Source organism: Paroedura picta, chromosome 5 (genome assembly GCF_049243985.1).
Source record: "Paroedura picta isolate Pp20150507F chromosome 5, Ppicta_v3.0, whole genome shotgun sequence".
Taxonomy (NCBI): Eukaryota; Metazoa; Chordata; class Lepidosauria; order Squamata; family Gekkonidae; genus Paroedura; species Paroedura picta.
In genome coordinates, this window is record NC_135373.1 from 83,834,361 (window position 1) to 83,857,916 (window position 23,556).

General features: G+C 41.9%; 1 protein-coding gene across 2 annotated transcripts in view; it reads left to right on the forward strand.

Annotated features, from left to right (window-relative positions):
* TRHDE (thyrotropin releasing hormone degrading enzyme) overlaps nt 1-23,556 on the forward strand; it is a 309,348-nt gene that overhangs the window by 192,429 nt on the left and 93,363 nt on the right. For both annotated transcript variants that reach the window (XM_077338833.1, XM_077338834.1), the window contains exon 7: nt 12,686-12,751. In XM_077338833.1, the coding sequence (XP_077194948.1) occupies nt 12,686-12,751 (66 nt within the window). The remainder of the gene's footprint in view (nt 1-12,685; nt 12,752-23,556) is intronic.

The following is a 23,556-nucleotide window of genomic DNA, read 5'->3' on the forward strand; positions in this document are numbered from 1 at the left end:
GTGACTCCTCTAATCCCACCTTTCTCATGATGTGCTCCGCATACAAGTTAAATAGGCAAGGCGACAGTATACAGCCTTGCCAAACTCCTTTCTCAATTTTGAACCAGTCAGTGATTCCATGTTCAGTCCCCACTGTTGCTTCTTGACCTGCATATAAGTTTCTCAATAGACAAATAAGATACTCTGGTGTTCCCATCTCTTTAAGAACTTGCCACAATTTGTTGTGCTCCACACAATCAAAGGTTTTAGCATACTCAATGAAACAGAAGTAGATGTTCTTCGGGAACTCCCTAGCTTTCTCCATGATCCAGCGTATGTTGGCAATTTGATCTCTAGTTCTTCTGCCTCTTTGAAATCCTGCCTGTACTGCTGGAAGTTCTCGGTCCACATATTGCTGGAGCCTAGCTTGTAGGATTTTGAGCATATCTTTGCTAGCATGAGAAATGAGTACAATGGTGTGGTAGTTTGAACATTCTTTGGCATTGCCCTTCTTTGGGATTGGAATGTAAACTGACCTTTTCCAATCCTGTGGCCATTGCTGAGTTTTCCAAATTTGCTGGCATATTGAGTGTAGCACTTTTTCTAATACCCTACTGGACTCAAATCTAGCTGATCTACTATATTGCTACCCTCAAAACTATCTTCCATTTTGTGATTCTGAAAATATGAATTGCTTACCTGTAGGGTCAAAAACAATTAGTAGTTTTATATTCAGGTTCAGTGTGCTAATTAGATAAGACAACAGGTCCTGTCAGACCAACCTGGTTTCCGTTTTTGACCAAGTAACAGGTTTGCTGGATCGTGGAAATTTGGTTGATGTCGTTAACTTGGATTTTTATAAGGTTCCCCATGATATTCTGATGGATAAATTGAAGGACTGCAATCTGGATTTTTAGATAGTTAGGTGGATAGGGAATTGGTTAGAGAACTGCACTCAAAGAGTTGTTGTCAATGGTGTTTCATCAGACTGGAGGGAAGTGAGTAGCGGGGTACCTCAGGGCTCGGTGCTCGGTCCAGTACTTTTTAACATATTTATTAATGATCTCAATGAGGGGCTGGAGGGACTACTCATCAAGTTTGCAGATGACACCAAATTGGGAGGACTGGTAAATACTCCAGAAGATAGAGACAGAGTTCAACGAGATCTGAACACAATGGAAAAATGGGCAAATGAGAACAAGATGCAATTTAATAAAGATAACTGCAAAGTTCTGCATCTGGGTCAGAAAAATGAAAATCATGCCTACTGGATGGGGGATTCACTTCTAGGTAACACTGTGTGTGAACGAGACCTAGGGGTACTTGTGGATTGTAAGCTAAACATGAGCAGGCAGTGTGATGCAGTAGTAAAAAAGGCAAATGCCATTTTGGGCTGTATCAACAGGGGCATCACATCAAAATCACAAGATGTCATAGTCCCATTGTATACGGCACTGGTCAGACCACACCTGGAGTACTGTGTGCAGTTCTGGAGGCCTCAGTTCAAGAAGGATGTAGATAAAATTGAAAGGGTACAGAGGAGAGCGACGAGGATGATCTGGGGCCAAGGGACCAAGCCCTATGAAGATAGGCTGAGGACTTGGGAATGTTCAGCCTGGAGAAAAGGAGGTTGAGAGAGGACATGATAGCCCTCTTTAAGTATTTGAAAGGTTGTCACTTGGAGGATGGCAGGATGCTGTTTCCGTTGGCTGCAGGGGAAAGGACGCGCAGTAATGGGTTTAAACTACAAGTACAACGATATAGGCTAGATATCAGGAAAGAACTCAAAAGTTGAGCTGAACAATAACATTAATGTAAAACTTGTTGGTTGTTTATTATGGTGCACAATTAAAAACAGAATAAAAACTTCTTAAAAACTATACCGATCTAACAGAAGAAGCTATATGAACCAAGGACCAAATGCGTTTCGACCCTTCCGGGTCTTCCTCAGTGGTCAAAATTATAATAATACACTATATAGCACTCTCTATAAAAGCTTTGATAGCTTTTTCTGACGCACATGAGATTACACTCTGAGTACTGAACTTAATGATAGTGAATAGTGGTGACTTTAGGAATTTGTCTCCAAAAAGGATAAAATTTACACATTACAGATCCCACTCAACCATTGAGCTATACATTATAGAGAGTTCTATATTTCTATATAGAGTGTATTATCATAATCTTGACCACTGAGGAAGACCCGGAAGGGTAGAAACGCGTTTGGTCCTTGGTTCTATGTGCTGTTAGTTCGGTATAGTTTTTAAGAAGTTTTTATTCTGTTTTTAACAACTAAGTTTTACATTATTTTTATTGTTCAGCTCAACTTTTGAGTTCCTACCTGTTAAGGTTGGGTTTTGTTCCTTTTTTGGTTTAGCAGTAGATATCAGGAAAAAAATTTTCACAGTCAGATTAGTTCAGCAGTGGAATAGGCTGCCTAAGGAGGTGGTGAGCTCCCCCTCACTGGCAGTCTACATGCAAAGGTTGGATACACACTTTTCTTGGATGCTTTAGGATGCTTTGGGCTGATCCTGAGTTGAGCAGGGGGTTGGACTAGATGGCCTGTATGGCCCCTTCCAACTCTATGATTCTATGATTCAATGACAATCTGATTTACTGAACCACTTATGTGGGGGTCCTATTTGAAATCTATTTAACATCCACCCAAGGACTCCATGCTTGAGTTGAAAAGTTGAGTTACCTGGGTAAATGGAGAATTTTTGTAAAGACTGGATTCTCTTACAAGGACACTTGAAAGGTGTAAAATGCACATTATGAAATGCTCTAGAACAGTGGCCCCCAACCTTTTTATCACCGAGGACCACTCAACGCCTTTTACTGAGGCCCGGTGGGGGGGGGTTAGTTTACTCCTCTGCTCTCAACCACTGCTCTAACGCTCTCTGATCGCTATGGTAATGTTTAAACATCCCTTCAAAATAAGATACAGACACGCCACAACAATGAACATAAGGAACATTTTATTTTCATGGAAATTTTAACTCATGACAATGACAAATCAATGGGAACCCTGAGCTTGTTTCTCTGCAATGAGATAGTCCAATCTGGGAGTGATGGGAGACAATGACACCCGAAGTGTGTTGTAAAGGGCCGGGGGGGATGACGTAAAGGGTCGGGGGGGGGAAGGCGTCCTTCAGGGCCCACCTCCAATTAGTCGAAGGACCACATGTGGTCCGTAGCCCACAGGTTGGGGATCTCTACTTTAGAATATATATGAGAAAGTGCTAGAAAAAAGATGGCGTTTTCCATCTCCCAAAATAATCACAAGGATTTTTTTTTTGCATATGGAAAATACAAGCCATCTCATGCTGAGCCTCACTATACAGAAAAAGGAATATGTGAAATCTTTAAAAGTTAGAGCTGAGCTGAACAGTTGGTAGACTGGGGGTTATGGTTTAGTGATATGGTCTAAAATAGTAAGGTCAAAAATCTGTTCCACATAATGTATTTCTGGTAAGGCCTTGGAGGAGGAGCACATCTCATGGCTTAAGTGCAACTAAGTGCCTAACACCGACTCAGGGCAGCCGTCCCGCCCTTAGTGTCTCTTCCTTCAACCGGCTTGCCTGTCTGTCCAGCAGCCAGACTATTACCTTCCGTTCTCCACCCCTGACTATCACTTACCTCCAAGGCTTAGAGGCTACAGAGGCCTGTTGCATGAGAGTTGCCCCTGCCTGGGGACCTCCAACCTGCAGCCTTTCCAGATCCTGGGGGGAGGGACGGGCCATCTGCAGAGTTCTTCCATCCCACCCCACCCCAATCTAGCACCCGTTATATTCCTGAATGCAACAGGATTGGCCCCTAGTAAGTATTGTAAGTTGTGACAAACACTTAAGTGCTGTTCCTATTCAGTACTGTACTTGAACTGCAGTGATGGGCTTGTCTGTGTAAATAATTTCATCAACCTCTTGTGTTTGCCCATCCTTGAAGATTTTCTCATAAGGATGCTTAATGAAAAAATATACTATGCTTTTGTCCTTGTCAGAGCTGTCAAAACTTGTAAGAGATGTCCTAGTGGAGGAGGGGTGTGTTAAATGAAACTGCTATTATAAATGAAACCCAGCAACCTTCTCTTTGGGAAGCTAAGCAGGTCGAACTTTATTGTTGCTTCCATAGAGAGGGACAGGAATTTGAAGGATATGTGTGCATTTATATTTCAAATTGAATCTCATTCTCTTTGATACATTCTTAAATCCTAGAAAAGATAATACCCCAAAGTGTGCCCAAGCTTCATGTACTTGGGCAGAAGTTTTAATAGCAGCAGAGTACTACCAGTGTTTAATTAAGGAATCTATATCCTATTTGTCCCTAATGCAAGGACTACCCAGTATGCCTTGCAACAATAGAATGCATAAATATGAACCCAATAAAAATTATTGTTCAAAATAAAATATTTTATAATAGAACTGGAATAAAACAGAAGATACAAGCTATTGTGACCTAGAAATTGGATACAATTGGAACTATTAATAAAAGGGCTATATCTAAAGGACAAACAAGTGAAATATAGGCTTCTGAATAGTTCACAAATTGAGGGTGAGGTTATAAGGTTAAGTAAGAAAAATAGGTTGGATGCCCTGTTTGCATCCACTGAACCGCCAAAGGTAAAGTGTTCCATAACCTGGGGCAAGCTGTGGTAACTATTTCTCATCCATTTATCTGCTAATCCTGAAGCACAAGATATCTTTATACAATTTATCCCTCCCTTCTTCCAATGAGCTCAGAATTCCAAGATGGTCCGCTCTCTCTGTTTTTTCCTCACAACATTCCTACTGGCTTGGCTTCACTTAATGAGCTTCTTAATTGAATGGAAATTTGATCTCCTAGGTCATAGCATAATTACTCTTCCAGTGTGGCTCACAGTAGGGCCCTGCCAGCCTTAATGTTTTAGGCAGGTTCTAGTAGTGGATAAGGACTTTTGAGTGCTTTGAATCCAAGGCCAAATCAAATTCCATGAAGAATATGTTCCCTTGCAGGAGTGGTGTACATGAGTACACCTGATTGAGACACATTCCCATTGTTAATGTCTAATTGTCAACATATTGCTAAATAATGGTCATTTATTTGGACTCCAGTAGAAAGTGCTTCTACATAATGGCTGGGATCCCAAGCTATATGTCTTTATCCACAAGGACATCTCCCCATGGAGCATGATTCCCTCCCTCCCACAGGAGCCCAAAAACTTTTCCTGAATGTATCTTCGTAGAATAACAAGATTTCATGAACATCTTGGGCTCCAAGGGGTGAGGGATTCTGGATTTCCAGTGTGTTATGGATTATGTTGGTAAGCAGAAAAGTACATACAACTCTACAAAATATATTCTTTCCCTATATTTTCACAACAAGTGGAGAAAAATTATATTTATGGATGCTGACTGAAACTTAGCCTTGAATTAGTAAAAGGTTTGGAAAAATGGGTTGAAACATTCTTGTGTACCTTCACTTTCCACAGATAGAAGTGGGGTTATGCTAGGCCAACTGACATCCTGAGTTCATACAAAGCTTGGATAAATATGGAAATCATTTGTTATGAGTAGTAGTAATAGTTAAGAGTTAAATAATGGTGATGAATAGTCAAGGTACTTTAAATACTATTTTCTTACATTACTCCTTAGAAACAGGTCAGTATATGTTGCAGACTAGGAATAGTTTGGTTGAAATCACTTGAAAAGTTAGTTTGTGTTCTGGGATTTGAGAACGTCCAGCTCATACCATGTGCTCTTAAAAACTGCATTGTAACAGAAGAGAGAGTCATGTATATAAACGTGTTTCTTCTAGATACACTGTCAGATTGTATTCATAAACCTGCTTCTTCTGATCAGTTTTTCAAAGATTTACTCTGTCTTTAGCATGTCAACATCCATTCCAGAGAAGAATTGTTCAGTACTGTAAAGTGTACCAGGAGGCAGAGCTGTGTTTTCTCAATCTCTGTCAGATTTCTCTACATTTTCTTACATAAATTGTAGAGGAGTCCCTTAACTGTTCCAGTAAAAATTAGTTCTTTATTACTGTGAAGATCTGGCAGAGTAATTGGTGACTTCATAATCTATTCCAGAAGCAGCATGTCAGTGTGTTACTTTAGGAGTATATGGCCCACAGTCATGGCCTACTGTGCTGAAATAAACCTTCCCAACATGCTCTTTGGTAATGTAGGCCATGCAAATCCCAGGGAGGCAGCTTTTTCTGCAGTTAGGAAGTGTTCTTTTTTCTGACTAAGAGACCTTGCAGAAAATGTGAATAGTACTTGCAAAGTGTTGCAGTGTAATACAATGTAATACAATGTAATCTGTATAGCATCTGGTACTCAGTTATGCTTGTAGTTTGCTGGGGCTGTAAGCATGCAGTATAGAAGGCAGTGTTGTATCATATCACAGCATTCCACAGAGCCATGATGGGAAAATCCTGGGCTCTAACTGATGCCAGATGACCCTTCCTAAGTGGTAAGATAGCCTCTGTTGGAGATTCCTTTTGTCGGAAAAGAGTGAAACAATAAAATGGCTTGGGCTGTGCTCTTAATACCAACACTGTATACAAGCCATTGGAGAAGAATGGAGTGGTTACTTATGACAAAGGCTGCTGAGAAATCCAACAGAATGAACAGGAACAGTGCAACTTTAAACAAAGATTGTTCACCAATGCAACTGTTCACAAACTTGAACATATATTGCCTCTGAATAATGTAAAATGTGCTTGCTATATCTACAGATGTACCGTTTATCTGGTAATAAACCACACTTTGGACACTGAGAAGATCATAAAAGATCATGAATGTTCTGCGTAATTCTATATAAAGTCATACCATTCTTTGCATTGACTTCTGTGGATTTAGAGTATAGTAACACTGCTTTAGGTTGCTACAGTAAGTATAGTGGGATATTGTGGTGGTGGGGATATGTCACCCCTGGACATACTTAAACTAATCAGAGAAAGCATATTTTACCCCAATCAAACAATAAATCACAAGCTTTTATCTATTTACTAAAAATTCTATTGATTTCAATGAGGCATATGTTTGATCCTAAATAGTTTTGGTGGGGTTCTGGTGAAAATATTTAGGATTTTTGCTTTGATACACCTATAAAAGAAAAAAAAATGCATGTTACATGGAAATCACAGTCATTTAAGTGAATTTTACTATGTGTGTTTAGTAATCCTAAGGATATTTATTGAAACACATTTTATTTTGAAATTTATGCAGACTCTTCAAATTTAATGTCTTAATTTTGTGAAAGTTTTGTAATACCATTTTTAGAATCCAAGCCTGACTTGCTTTGTTCGCTAACTTGAATTCATGCTGTGAATTTGCTAATATGCTAAATTTCACATGGGCTTCCAGCTGTGGTTGTCTGGTGTCAACAAAATGATTGTTCTGGAAAAGGGACTTGGATATTGCTTGTTGGCTGGTATTCAAATGACAGATATAATGTTCTGCTCCTTGTGTGAGTGCTTTGCAACCTGTTGTCCTCATTATTTAAATGGATTTGAGATCACAGAGCAGTCTGGGGTATAAAAAAATGGTGACTAATGACTTCAGATTTTTCAAAAATAAAAGATGATTCAGTATTTGCTTGTGCCTGTCATCTTCCTCCTGGGAAACTATAAAGTGACTTTGTATACCCTTGGGAGAAAGGGGAGTAAGCTGAACTCAACTGTCAATGAACATTTGCGGTTATGTGATTTTAAGGTTTGAAGAAGGGACTGAGTTTCATGTGATGAACTGATCTTGAGAATAGGCTGTGACAAATGTCAGCATTATCACTGACAACTTTTAAAATAAAGCTGTATTCATTCATAATTTCAATCTGTGTTGTTCTGCATTCGGAAAACTTGTTTGCTTAGGCGGAATGTCTCTACCTTATTGATTTATCCCTGCACGGACTTTACTGTCCTTTGAATAAGTTATGTGGCTGACAAGTGCTCCTTTCTCATAAATAAGAAGATATCATAAAGGAGAGAATATTATTATTATTAAATGAGATGTTTTAGTTAGGGAAGAGTTAAAAATAACTTCTAAAATATCAAGAAATTAAAATGCAGTATACCAGTTTTTTATATCTTAACTATGACTTTTAGCTGATGTATGAAAAATCGACATTTCTATTAATATATGTTTTGCAATACTATTATTATTTTATTTAATAAATAATAATGTTACTATTGAGTAGATGTTTCAAATTAATTTTGCATAGTTATCATTTTTTTTAATCCCCATTATAGAATATATATCAGGCTTTTAGGGTTACATATGCTGACCTTCGCATTTCTAGCGCTCTTATAGTTTGAGTGCTTATTTGTCAACTGCTCATTGAATTTTGCTGTTTTAGAGTAATAAGTCTTCATTTGCTTGTGTTTGTGTGTTAACTGCTGTCAAATTGTTTCCAATTTATGCACGAGCCAGAATACCCATGATGGCGGTAGCAGGGCTTCAGGGAAAATCCATGATTATGCATGACGTTGCTGCCATCCAATACCTGGACCGACCCAGGCACTTGGAAGGCCCACGCTAACGAAACGCAGATTCTTTTGCAGGCCTGAGACTGCCGTGGACAAAGGCAAGGACTAGGTCAGGCTAGCCCTGTGCATAATTGGAGGAGCCAAGCTTTTGGGACTGGCTCCTCCTTCAACCTATGGTGTCCCTGTAGGGATGCTTCTTGCCCCTGCCAGCTCTGCAGCTCCACAGAGCTGACGGGGCATCCCCCACCCCCACCATGGTGGGAGAGCAGCATGCTGCTCCCCACCATCGTGCACTGGGGCCTCATGCCCCCGATCCCCACCATCACCGCCACTTCGGAGCCCTCTCACATTGTGTGCGCAGGGCCATTGCACAGGGGCAGCTGGTGTGTGCAGGGGGAGCTCCTTCCCTGTGTATATTCAGGAGATGGCAGACTTTTTGCCCCGTCACAACGAAACAGCAGCAGCCCAGCATAGCTGCCACCATGCATAACGGTCATGCTGACTCTATGGGCCTTTCCGCACAAGGACCAATATTGCCAATTGGTTCCACAAAGCTGAAACGCTATTTTAAACAGTGGAATCTCGGTGTTATGCATACTTGCATTTGTAGTGGAATCCAGTAGCGTTTCATTCGTTCCCCACAGGTTTCCGGTCTTGCAGGAATCGCTAGAAAGGAAGCGATTTTTTCTGTGCTTGTTCCCTCCCCTGGCCGTCAATCAAACGAACAGCCAATGGGTGGTTGTTATCATGCTCCGGAAAAGCCCCTTTCCCTTTAAGCACAGGTTTAAAAAAAAACACGTTGCAATGAATATGCGTTGATTCGTTGCAACGGAGAGACCCATCTAGCTGGTGTGTGAGCTGGCGATTCATCGTTACCACGCTCCCCCAAGTGAACCCCCCCCCCGCATGGGTGCGATTTTCAGCCGAAAATAAAAGGAACTTGCAAACGGGGCTGTGTTGTGCTTGGGGACTTAGGGGAGCTTTAAAGCACTTCTGTGGAGGGACTGTAGCCAGAGAAGCCTCACTGGGTGAATGAAGCCTCACTGGTTCGTTGCTTTCCCCACTCACTCCGAGGGAAAAAAAATGGAGATCGCTTCGCCGGAAGTTCGGAGGAGAGAGCCAGGGGGAGGGACTTTGTTGCAGCTGCTACATTGAGAATGCACAGGTCTTTTTTGCTAGTGTTGCAGGTTGCTGGCAGGAGTGTAGCGATTTTCTGAGGGTGAATCCACTTTTCTGGATTCACTGGAAATCGCTACAACGAAGCGATTTTAGCACTAGTGTAGCAGGACTGTTGCAGATTGTGTACGACGTCATGCGGAACGGCAAATTAGTAGCGTTTACCATTTGTAAGCCTTCTGCTACTTTGAACTTGTACGGAATGGCCCTATGAATAATGTCCTCCAAAACATCCTAGCGTTAACAGCCTTGCTCAGGTCTTACAGAGCCATGACCGTTTATGCAAAGGGAACTTCACTGCCCCACCCCTCTGTCAGGAGCACAGATCGGGGGCTGATAAGGTGCACTAGGCCAAATGCTCCCCCATGTGGGTGCAGGAAGAGGTGGGGCAACCTGCCATGACTAAAACTCCAACCTGCAGCCCAGCATGAAACCTCCTGTGCATATACAGTCTTATTGAGTCAATCTACCTTATGTTAGGTATTCCTCTTTTTCTGCTACCTTTAACTTTTCCTGGCATTGTATTTTCAAGGGACTGGGGGTAACATGGAATTGGGGGCACTGTGAATGGAGAGGTAGTTGTGAATTCCCTGCATTCTACAGGGGTTTGGACTCAGGAGGTCCCTTCCAACTCTGTAATTCTATGACTTATTATGTGACCAAAGTACAATAGCCTCAGTTTAGTCATTTTAGCTTTAAGGGATTGTTCAGGTTTGATTTGATCTAGAGCACACTTATTTGTCTTTTTATCAGTCCATGGTATCTACTTTAATTAATTAATTAATTAATTAATTAATTAATTAATTAATCTACTTTTCCCCTTTCAGATTTATTCTTTGTGCAACTTTCTTAGTCTCTTGTTACAAGTGTGAAAATGATTTCCATAGTTACTAGGTGTTGGTGTAATATGTCAGTTGCATTTAATTTATGTGAGTGAAAGTTGAAATAGATGAAAAAAAATGAAGGGAACGTCATAATGTTTGATAGCTCCATTCTATAATCCTTTCTAATTATTTTAGAGAAGGCTATGTAACATCATGCTATAACAGTAATTTTCTTCATTTATAGGAAACATGAACCATTGTTGGATGAAGAACTAGACTTGGCCTTGTGTTTTCTCAGTGATTTGAAACATTAAAATATCCACCCTGGCTATCTTCAGGGTTCCACTGATTATTTATGATCTAGAGCAGTGGTTCTCAACCTTGAGGTCGGGACCCCTTTGGGGGTTGAACGACCCTTTCACAGTGGTCATGGCAGGGCAAGCAGCTTGGCCGGAGGGGAGGTGTCATCCCCACAACAGCCTTGTGGGATAGATCAAGATAGAGTGTAAGTCTGTCTGGAGCAGCAGAAAAAATAGGCAGAACTAAACTGAGAAACCCCGGGAAAAAAAAACAATTTATATAGAATCATGAACAATGGATCTTCCGCCATTGGTCAGTTTCGGTTTAATTTCTGTGAAAGAACACTTGCATAATTTTATTGTTGGGGTCACCACAATATGAGGAACTGTATTAAAGGGTCGTGGCATTAGGAAGGTTGAGAACCACTGATCTAGAATTTCAAATACATGGAGATCTTTGATACTTCTTGTACACAAAGCTTGAAGGTCAAAGCTGTAATGTAGCTACTACAGTGCACATGCACTTTCTCTCTGCTATACTAGTTATCTATTTTCAGGGCTGTGAATTTTTAGAGATTATGTATACTCCTTATGCAGCCTGAAATGATGCAGTATTTTCTACCCCTTACAGCCTAATTTTCCTGGATATGTAGATTAGGTCATAAATCTGCTCACAAGGGGAATCTGTTATGTTCAGTGAGCAGAAGAATACACCATGTTGCATACAAGCAAATGCCTTTGTGCTTGTACATTTTTTCTCAGAAATGAATGGCATATGCCTATTCACATTGGATGATGATTGAGCCTCAGGCCACAAAGGTATAGGATCAGTTGAGCACTCTAGCAGTACCATCCTATGCAGGCCAGTGATGTCAGTGGGTTTGTTATGTTGTTGTTAGGTGCAAAGTCGTGTCCGACCCATCGCGACCCCATGGACAATGATCCTCCAGGCCTTCCTGTCCTCTACCATTTTCTGGAGTCCAATTAAGCTCGCACGAACTGCTTCAGTGACTCCATCCAGCCACCTCATTCTCTGTCGTCCCCTTCTTCTTTTGCCCTCAATCACTCCCAGCATTAGGCTCTTCTGCAAGGAGTCCTTCCTTCTCATGAGGTGACCAAAGTATTTGAGTTTCATCTTCTGGATCTGGCCTTCTAAGGAGCAGTCCGGACTGATATCCACTAGGACTGACCAGTTTGTTTGCCTTGCAGTCCAAGGGACTCGCAAGAGTCTTCTCCAGCACCAGAGTTCAAAAGCCTCAATTCTTTGACGCTCGGCTTTCCTTATGGTCCAACTCTCGCAGCCATACATTGCAACTGGGAAGACCATAGCCTTGACTAAACGCACTTTTGTTGGCAGGGTGATGTCTCTGCTTTTTAGGATCCTGTCTAGATTTGCCATAGCTTTCCTCCCCAGGAGCAAGCGTCTTTTAATTTCTTTGCTGCAGTGGGTTTGCTGCAGTGGGTCAGTAGGTTTACGAAGATGTAAATCTGTTAGGAGTGAGCTCTACTTTTTGCTGAACTCATAAAGTATTCCGTCATTTTAGTATTTATTTTGTTCATTGCACTATACTTTTTTTTGTTCCTATGAACAACTACTGGCTGTTCCAGCAGTGGAAAATAATGTGCTTTTGTAGCAATTGTTATAGTCATACATAAGTGTTATGTTTATTAGCAGCCCACTTCCAAATAGCCTCCTTTCTATACTTACAAGGGATTCTTTGTATTAGTCTTGACAAGGCATGCAACAGGAGTCTGTCAGAATGCAGGGTGTTTTAAAAGCTTTTATTTTATTGTATTTTGACATGCAATTATTAGTAAGAATCCTATAATTATTTTTAGAAGGAATATTGAAGAAATGCATATTATATTATGTTATTACAGTGAAACTGTAAGTGTGGAAAACAACCCAACATTTTCTTTTGTGAATTGTGTTTACAGGGTGCAGCCTTAATTCGAATGCTGGCTAATTTTATGGGTCACTCAGTGTTTCAGATGGGCCTACAAGTAGGTAGAAACCATTCTTTTCTTGTGTGTTTGTGTTTGTTACAGTGTACTTTACTGCATGTATTTCTTCCATTTTTGAAATCATAACTGTTATATTAGTAACATATATTTAAAAGTGGAATAAATTAGATTGTGGGAACAATCCTAAGCAGAACTACTCAGAAGAAAGGCCAATTTTATTCAGTGGTTCTTCTGCCAAGGAAATGTTCTTCGGATTTCAGCAGACCATGCTAATTAATTACTCAGCAGGTAACAACAGTACTGCAGTCTCCAAACTATCAGAATTCTGCTTTTACCTAGGATTCATCCTGGATATCATGGATTTACAGATCTTTTTTTTTTCCAGAAATAGTGTTGTCCTTTTGTTTCAGGATAATTATGTTTACATTTTGATTTTGAACAAAAGCATGAGAATAAACATATTTTGAGTCTAGTGGCAACTTTAAGGCCAACAACATTTTATTCTGGCTATAAGCATTCATACTTATGCACACAAAAGCTTATATCCAAAATAAAATGTAGCACTGGACTCAAACTTTGTTCTGCTGCTTCAGACCAACAGCGCTACTCACCTGAATCTATGAAAATGGATACATAATCTTTTCAGTAAAACATATATTTTGGGAAACCACTATACTGTTGATGAGATTCCCCCCCCCCATTCCCCCTCATGATTTACTTTTACTTTTGATAAAGTTTCTCTGTTGCCTTAATCAAGTTTTGAAAACTAATTTTGCCTTTTAAAAGGATTCTAATTACCAGCACACCTGGATGAGAAGTGAACATTTTTGAATGGTGAGAAATTCACTTTACTCCTTGCTCTTTTCAGCAATAATTCCAAGTAAATTAATATTCTCAAAACAATTTAAAAGCATACAAACCAAAGCAGAAAAACAATGCAACTCCCTTTATTCCATTGAAACCTGTTGGAGTAAATCAAGTAACAGGCAGATGTGATGGATGAATTATGTATGATGCAGTCTGTTACTTAGAGGTGTCCTTTAAAGTAAATTGATGTTCACCTGAAATACAATTATGCTAAAATGGAAAGAGCAATCAATCTTATCTGTTCTTAGTAAGCTTTTTCAATCTGAAATTTAAATAAACTACATCTGGGATCAGGTCATATTTTAGCATAGTAATTTTATTTTCAACCCATTAGACAGGAAAGTAAAGCATAAAACAAAAGTTACATAAACATACTGCATATATTGTGTAAAGATGTATTTAATCTGATGACAAAAATTATTTTATTTCCCTTGAAAATTTATTTCTTTTGAAATTTGGTGTGTCTTCATTATTGTTTTCAAAGAGAATTGTGTTATAATTATATGAAAACTTTAGTTTTATTCTCCCCTCCCAAATTTTCTGTGATATGTATAATTATAGGGCCTGTTTTCTAGCCAAACTTCCCAACAGATATTTGTGGAAGTATTGAATGTCTGGAATGCAAAACAGAAATAGAAAGCTAGTAAATTACACAATTGCACAGGAGAAAGTTGTGTTCTGTTTTCTGCTAGGCTACAAAATGTACTAGTTGGATTTTTGGGAAGTCGGTAATTTGTAGGCGTGTTACATTCTATTATGTAAACTGCTTATATTTTCAGTGAAAAAGGATGGGCTATAAACAATGCTAATAATTACATTTAATCTGTGTAGTGCAATTTGGCATTGGAGCTAACTGAATACACATTGTTGTGAGGATAGAATGTGTACATGTCACTTAGTTCCTTGAGAGATGAGTGGGATGCAATTTAATGAATTAGAAACAAACAAGCAGGGATCTGCAAGGAACTTGCATGGCTATGGGAGAAATGCCAGCAATGGTTGGGGCAAAGGGCCAGGCTAAGGATGGATGCCAGAGAGAACTATGGTGGGAGCTGCCCTCGGCCTGAGGGGCACAATGGCAGGGGAGGCAGGTACTTGGTCTGGAGGGGCAGCAACGGTAATCACTACACAGATGGAGACAGTAGCAATTGTGGAGAGTAGGGAACTTTGGTGCTCTATTCACCTGATATTTTGCTTGCGTGATGGTTCTCCTTCAGGGTCAGTGTCTTCCCAGGGCAGAGGTGAGACCAGAGGTAATACCTTCTGGGCTGACCTTCTTGCTTGTATCTAGCTGGAAGGAAAATGCCTGGAGCCCTGCAGTAGCTGCCTCATCACCAGGAGCCTTATCAACCACAGTGAAGATGGGAGGCTGGCTGGAGCCTGGGGATGGCTGATGTGTTATTCTGTGGGAGAGGGATCTTTCATGGCCCAGTTTCACTGACCTGGCCTTCTGTCAGCCTCATTCCAGCTTTCTTTCCAGAGTGCTTCCTGACCCATTGATCCTGCCCTATTGCTGCCAGCTCCCTTGTGGAGGCCAGCATCAGCCTCTTGTGATCTAGCATAGTAATAGCCATGGAGGGCCACCCAACTTTGACCTCAGTGAGAGAAGGTGACCTGAAATTGGTGGCAAATGCAGAGTGATGCCTAGCTGTGGTAAAGGTTGTGAGAGGCCTTCTGGTAGTGAATGGTGCCTTGGCCAGCCCCACAGGATCCACCAGATTAGGAGAGGACAGGGCAGACATGCCTTTGCCCCCACACCACGCTGCTGCAGCTAGCTCCCCAGACATAATGCCACCACCTCAGAGACTGGTGAAGAGAGGGAGAGATTGTGGGGCTGTGTGAAAATGCTAAGAATGAGACTGGGGGAAGGATTAACATTCTCACATTTATTTTCAACTAGATGAAAAGCCCATTTTATCTTGCAATAAAATGGGCGCTAGAAGGGTATCCCCCCCCCCCCGAAGCTCAAAGGCTTCTGCGTGGGCGGGGGTGGAAGTGAGAAAGGCTCCCTACCGTCTGTGTGGGCTGGCGGCTCTATAGCGTGGGGTAGGATGGCGGGTGGCTCAGAGGCAGGCGGCCACGTGGGGCGGCGTGGCGGCTGCAGCCTTGGCGCGCTGCTTGAGGCGGCGGCCCAGGCGCGTCGTTGTAGTCCTGTCTTCGGCGCGGCGGCTGCGGCCTCAGCACGCCACTTGGGGTGGCTGGCCAGGCGCGGTGCTGTAGTCCTTTCTTTGGCCTCGCAGCCGGAGGCAGGCGTTCGGCGACACGCCGGTAGCAGCAAAGGCTGTGGAGAGCGGGGGAAGCAGCGCAAAGGCTATGGAAAGTGGGGAAAGCGGCGAAGGCGGTGGACAGCGGGGGAAGCGGCGACCGGCAAGTGGGAAGGGTCGGGCGGCATGGGAAATGTCAGGCGGCAGCTGCGTTCGGACTTTCATCGGTGGGGCAGGAAGGGCGCGTGGTAGCTCAGGTGCGGGCAGAGGGTGGTGGGGGACTCAGGAGCTTTTCAGGGGTGGGATTCTGGGAGGGGGTGGTGGGGCGGCGGTGACTTTGTCAGGCGTTGGAGGGCAGTCGCTGGGCGGTGGGACCGTTGTCTTCCCAGAGCCCAGTGGCGTGGGGGCAGGATCCTCTCCGGCAGCCATCTGGCAAGGATGGCGGCTCAGGAGGACTGCAGAGTCTGTGGCGAGGCCTCCAGGAGACGGGCCAATTGGCCACTTGGCCCCTGAGTGGCTCTCAGAGAGTTTTTATCCCGGACAGGTCCCGCCCTAACTCCTCCCCAACAGCCCTTACTCAATTATTTAGTCCGCGGCGCCCCACGCTGCGGGACAGTTTAAAGATAAGTTTTTAGATCTTTCTTTCTATAAATCTGGATGTTCTCCCCAAGTTTGCAGAAAACTTTCTTTCTCTCTATTTGGCCCTATCCTTAGATTTAAGTATCTGCAGCTGAAGCCAAGTTAATTAGAAATATTAATACTATTTTTTAATATGTAAGCCCACTTTTCCCATCAAACCCCAAAGTGTCAATTTCTGACACTAATAATTCAAACTACTTCTTCCCTTCTCCTGGTCCATTTCTAACCCTGATGTGTGAGAATGTATAAAAATCATTATGTTACGATTTATGGCAGTGCTTTTCTTGCTGAGATTAATTTTGGGCATGTTGAGGTGACCATCAGAAATAATTTTGCAGAGGTCTGTTCAGAGAGAGATGGTGGCAGGTGGAGAAGGATACTTAGTGAGTTTTTCAGTTCGTATTTTAAGAAAGAACAAATACTGTGTTACTTTGACTTCCAGGGCCATTCCACACAACGGGCAATGTTGCTAAATCTGAGCGCTATTGAAAAGTGCTGCAATCAAAAACGGCAGGTCTTGGTAATGCACACAGCCATTTTTATTGAAAAAAAGGCTCTCCCACTAGCGCTGTTCTTGTAACGCACAAGTTTCCGGTCTCGTCGAAATCGCAACAAAGGAGGCAATATTTTTTCATGCTTCCTCCTGCCCCTGGCTGTCAATCAAACAGAACAGCCAATGAACTGTTGTGTCCATGCTTCCCTTTAAAAACTGTTTTTTTAAAAAAAAAACCAAACACCAGTAGCAACGCATATTCGTTCATTCGATGTATCAGAAAGACCTTTTTTGCTGGCGTAGGAGCTGGCGCTTAATCGTTTACACACTCTTAAAGTAACCCCCCCCCCCCCCGGTGCAATTTCTGTCTGAAATTACGGGCAGTGTCGAACAGGGGGCTGTATTGTGCTTGGAAACTTTACAGGCAATTGCTTGTGGAGGGATTTCAGCCAAAGAAGCATCGCTTATTCGTTGCTTTTGCCGGTTTAAGGGGAAAAAATGGTGATCACAATGCCGGAAGCTCGGGTGCGAGAGCTTAGGGAGTGACATGCTTGCTGCCACTATAGTGGGAACGCACATGTCCTTTTTGAATGTATTGCAGGTTGTTCTCAAGAGTCTAGCAGGCTTTTTAAAAGGGGGAATCCACTTTCAACCCACTTTTTAAAGGGGAAATCCACTTTTGTGGATTCCCTGAAAAGTGCTACAACGAAGCAATTTTTGCGGGAGTGTTGCAGGAGTGTTGCAGATTGTGTACAGCATCATGAATAGCTAAAAATAAATAGTGTTACACAATGGTAACACTTCAGCAACATTAACACTGTGCAGAATGGCCCCCAGTTTGTAAGTGTACACTAAGTACATGCTTAGGGTGATTGTTTTTAAAGGGTGGCTTCTGTCATTTGAGGCCATTTTATGATGTGTTTGCTATGACTACATTTGCATTCATCTTGTGCTTGATTTGATTATTCTTAGACCAATGTGTATTTCTGTGAGTTTGTCTACATAACATTTGCCATTTGGCAGCTCATTGATCATACAGATCTGTATCCTTTTGAACTTCAGTTGCTGCTGTATTTGTGTTCATCACTCACTTTGATTTAGTGCATCATCAGCAGTTTGCATTCCTTTACTGCAGATCTCCTGTCTCTGTGATAAATTAGCATCTTTTGCACTCTAGGTTGTACTGTATACATCACACCAAGGACCTTTTATCCACTCAGCTAGACAGACATTTAGAAGTCCTGGTACTGAGAGGCCCTTTAAACATTATCTTTCTTGCTTAGGAACCACTTTTTTCATTAACAGCTGCTGCATGGCTATTTTAATTGACCAAACTTCATGGGTGGGATTGTTCACAGGATTCCCCCCCACACACACACACACACTGACATTCAATGCTATATTTGGAACTAGAGGTGTGCAATGTTTTGTTTACTGACATTTTTTGGTTTGGTTCCAGTAGACCTGAAAAAATTTCAAGATTCCTGAAAATCCTGGATCTAAATACTGGTATGGCATTCAGATGTGAGATTTTTGGGAAATCCCCAAATATTTCTGGTCCAGTACAGTACAACCTGAGCTAAAACATGCTGGTAAAATATACCAACCCAATCCTGACACTGGCTTGGTTTCTCATGCAGCCCATTTTAAATCATGGTGCAGAAGAAGAAGCAAGGAATGATCAGCTTCCCACAGGCACAGTCAATCCTGGCTGGGTTTAAACTGGGTGGCAGAAGAAGACAGCAGAGACCTGTGCCTGGGAGGAACTAGCTCTCTGCAGACACAATGATCCTGGTTGAACTATCCTCTCCTGCCACCCAATTTAAACTCCTGCTGATCCAGCTGATCATGGGATAGCCTCTCATACAGACCCATTTAAATTGGGCTACAAGAGAAGCCAGCCACAGCCAAGGCAGTAGGGAGTTTTCAGCTCCTCACCACCCCACAGAGTTTAAAGCCAGTCTGACAAACAACAGCCTCCGTACTGTTTTCTGGTTCACCCCAAATCCCCCAATATATCCAGGATTATCTCAAGAATCTTTTTTTGGGGGGGCGTGTCCTGAGAAACGCTCAGGTACATATGGTTAGCCAAAATATACTTGAAAAATACTGATAAGGGATTGTTAAAGTTTATTTTCAGCACATACCTATTTGGGCCCTGCATGGTAACTTCTACACACATGATTGTGAGAATTAATTATTTCCACATCTGCATAGGAACCTTTTGTAGAATAATGTTTTTTACAAGTTAAGGTTAATGTATAAAGAACCCTTAAGTTTGTACTATAGTAAGGTGACCAGATTTTAACATTGGTAAAGCTGGACACCATTGACCGGGGGGGGGGGTCTTGATTAAAAATTTGGTCTATATGGAGCAATGAAAAGTTTCATAGAACACATTGAATGCAAAAACAGTATTGTTATATGTATGTATGTATGTATGTATGTATGTATGTATGTATGTATGTATGTATGTATGTATGTATGTATGTATGTATGTATATAATTTCAACATAAGTACAATTTGCCAGGTACTCCCAGATGTCCCTCCAAAAGTGGGACAATCTGGTCACCAATCTGGCAAAAGAAGTGACAACTAGGCAGAAAACTAACAGGGGGATAAACTAAAGCAGTGTAGGTTCAGAATCAGAAATGATGTAAAAAACATGCACAAGTATGTAATAGATAATATCTGCCTTTGAATCCTGGGAGTGTTTGAACCTGTGATTTAAAGTATACAGACAATAGGGTGAAGGGGCATAGCTGAATAAAAGTTTCTCATTGAAGGTGACCCTGACACTGCTGCTATATGACTGAGCCAAATCAATACTGACACAATTAACAAGCACTATTGCAGTGCCTCTAGAATATATCTCTGGGAGAAAGTTACAAGGATTTGTAAAATGTCAATAATTTTAGTAAGTTTCAAAATCTGCTTTATAGGGAGACAGAAAAAGCAAATGACATCACTAAATGAGTATTTTTGAATTCCATGGCATGCCCTACTTTTTCTGTTAATATAGTTCAAATGCATAGCAGCACTATAAAATCCATCATCCCCCCCCCCCCTTAAAGCAGATTTAGCATTCCAGCAGGTACCTTACAGCTTAATAGGCACCATCAGACCATGTTCAGCTCTGATTCTCCATTCCTCTAATATTTCCCTTTAGATTTCAGGTGCAGATTACTTTACAGCCACACTACAATTGTCTTTGTCATATTCAAAGTTAGTTGTGCTTTCTTTCTAACACAATGTTAGTTAATGGGGACTTTCAGTACTACTTGAGAAAAAGCCCTTTGCGGTATTCAGAAAGCTCTTTCTGGGAAAGAGATGTATCTTTTTTAGGTCAGGATTCGGGTCTTTCTTGTTTATAATTTCATACTTTTTTTTTTAAAGTCAAACTATAATTGGTATAATGTTATAAATTAAGCATTCGTATTTTTCAAACATTCAGAGCCTGGCTCAATTTTTACTTCATTTTTTAAAAAATTGCCATCAAATAACAGCTGACTTTTAATTTATTTGATTTGTAACTTGCCCCTTTCTAGAGACAGGCTCGGGGTAGTTTATGGCATCCCCATGAGGTTTTCAAGGCAAAAGACATTTAGAGATGCATTGCCATTGCCTGCCTCTACGTCATGATCCTGGTATTCCTTGGTTGTCTGTAATCCAAATACCAACCTGGTGGATTTATGCACAGTGCATTCTCCTTGGTTCTTTTTAAATATTGCATCTCATGCTACTTTATGTTCAAGTGGGTTGCACCTTTTTTTCCCCTGCACCATTTTTGCAATGATCAAGGGTCAGCACGAAGTCAGTCCGCTTTTCTCCTGACTTATGTGAGAATGCATTTACATCTGGTTTTTCATGTGATGCACACACATCTCACACTCTTTTGTGGGCAGAATTAGTTTGATTGGACTTTATGTCCATGCCCCTGAGTCACAACTGAGCTGCATACCTGCCACCCACATGTGAATCGCCCACCCACGGAGTGCCTTCCACCACCTTCAGAGATTTTCTCAGTCCTCTGCACCATCCTCAAAAACGGTCTGCAACTATGGCTTTTTTATAAGTTCTCCATTCAGTCTATCACCCCTGTCTGTCTCTGTCCAAAATTGTCCTCAGTTGCAACGTAAAGACTGACAACTGTTAAAAAAAACAAGTTGAGCAATAGGGGAAATAAATAAGCAGCTCTCCCACGTGAGCACCATTGTTTGTGAAAAAAACAATGTTCGTCTCAAGTCCTTTTTTCTGCAACATCAATTGAATCACACCAAAGCTCAGTCACAAACATTCACAGTATTCACTCGCTTGTTGTTCATCCTTTACCATTTGTAATGATAAGGTTATGTTATCACAAGTAACCAAGGTATGTCACTCACAAAATTGTTGAACAGGAGTCATGCACTAGACTTGTTACTGGATATAAAATAAAATAAAATTGGAAAATATGGAACATAGACATTGGTGAGTCAAAGTGGCATTTCCTGGGGTTTTGTCTGCTATGCCAGTCATTTTTCCTCACCAGGAGCAGTGAAAGGCAATTGTGGCAGATCCTGAAGAATGTGCCCACATCTTAGGTAACCAGTCAAGAAAGTACTGAATACTAAGATTACCCAGCCCTCTAATGGGAAAAAAGATCAACACTGCTGAAATCATGGAAATAATTCGGAAATGCAGAGTACATTCTAATCACCTGGATTAATTCATAGGAAATCCACTCTGCAAAATCTAGAATAGAAGATGAGTGTATAAAAGCCCCAGGACCAACCCTGCTTAATTTCTGAGATTCAGCTAGTCTGGACTATCCGCAAAGCCTGCAAAATGGAGCTCTTCTACCAGGCCTCTGGTCAATGCCGGTAAAATGGCTAAAACAATTAACTTCTATACTAACATCTCATTGGCCCCCTCTGGTACCACATCCCACCCAGGCCTAAATCTTTTGGGGCTGAATTTTAGAATTCTAGATTTCAGTATTTTTAGAATTTTAGATTTTACCCATGGCTTGGGTTTTGGCACCCGTTCTGGAGGACACCAGATGGAGGTGGGTAGGGGGAGTCATTGTCAGAGTCTTCCTCCTCATCTCCCAAGGACGGGTACCTGAGGTCTTCCTCTGCCTCCAGGTTAAGTCACCATCCCTTCTCTGTTGAACTTCTCTGCCTCCTTCCCAATCCATCCTGCTTCCATCTCTTTCACCCCCCCTCTCTCTTCTCTCTATCTCTCTCCAGTGGGTCATCTGTTCTCTTTCTTTTCTCCTTCATTTGACCTCTTTCCTCTTGTCTTGTCGCCCTTAATTTTTTCCATGCTCCCAGCTTGCCCTTGCCTCCCTCTGAGCTGATATTAACACCACCCTCTACTTCAGCATCCCATCCTTCTTCCCCTCCCAAGGCAGCCAACCATGGGCCCTGACATTGTTCCTGAGTGCACCCCTGCCTCCTTGAGGCTGATGTCCAGGGTGGCTCACCAACTATTGGCTGTGCTTCATCTGACTCATGTCATGCCCCCAGCGGGACACCATGGCATTCCACATTCCTGGAGCTCAGGGCAAGTATTCGGGCAACTGGACTTTAGCAACAGCTATCCCTGGGGTTGAACAACCCAGACTCCACAGGGGCTCGCCCTGGTCTTGACTCCACATTCTTAGTGAGTTCAGGGTTCACCTCCAGCCCAGGCAGGCAGAGTCCGGCATCCCAGCCAGGGCCTCTTCTGCATGATGGATAAGCTGATGAAAACTCACTAAATACATCGTTGTTTTTCTGATCTCTGCATAGAAGAGTTAATTTACTCAACAAAACTGATTTTGCTCTGCATGGTGAACTGCCTCTTCGGTGCTTTAAAGGTCTTTTAAGCATTGTTTCTTAAAGATGCTTTTCACCGATTCATTTCTCTCCTGCCTGCCTGAGATGTTCTATTAGCCATGAAGAGAAGCTCTTTAGTTATGCAGATTAGTGACTGCATTAGAGAACAAAGTTGGCAAAACTACAGGGGGCAGGGCTATGAACTGTTTCATGCAGAGAGCATTGCAAAGTAGTTTTTCAACAGACTATAATCAATGCAGAACAATGATTGTAATATAATAAAGCGGTCTAAACTGGTTGTTTTTTAAACTGTTTTATTTGTTAGGGAGTTAGGAGGGAGTGGTGGAGGTGTGTCCCTGGACTATGGGCTATGGCCAGCCCTTACCAGCAACTGTTTGTATTCTGGGGCACAGACAGGCAGACCAGCATCAGTCCTGTGAGTCTGGAAAGTGCAGGAAGATCTAAATAAATATTTACAGCCTGAAACTGTAAATAGAGAACAAGTAAATGTCTGGAGAGACATGGGAACTGACTTGACTTTTTCCAATCTTGGCCTGGCAAAAAAAAAAAAACAGTATAAAAAACCTTACTAAGGTCAAGACTGCTGTGCACAGAGAGTCTTCCTCTTAGGGTTGCCAGCTTCCCTGTGAGGCTCGCTACCCCACCTCCCTCATGTGGGGAGAGAAAGGGAAGACAATTGGAAAATGCTTTGTGACACCTGAGGCCTGCTGGGTCACTGCAGCCCATTCCCAGTTCTCTCAGATCTCTCACAACCCCACATACCTCACAGGTTGACTATTGTGGAGAGACTAATGGAAAAGGTGTTTGTAAACCGCTTT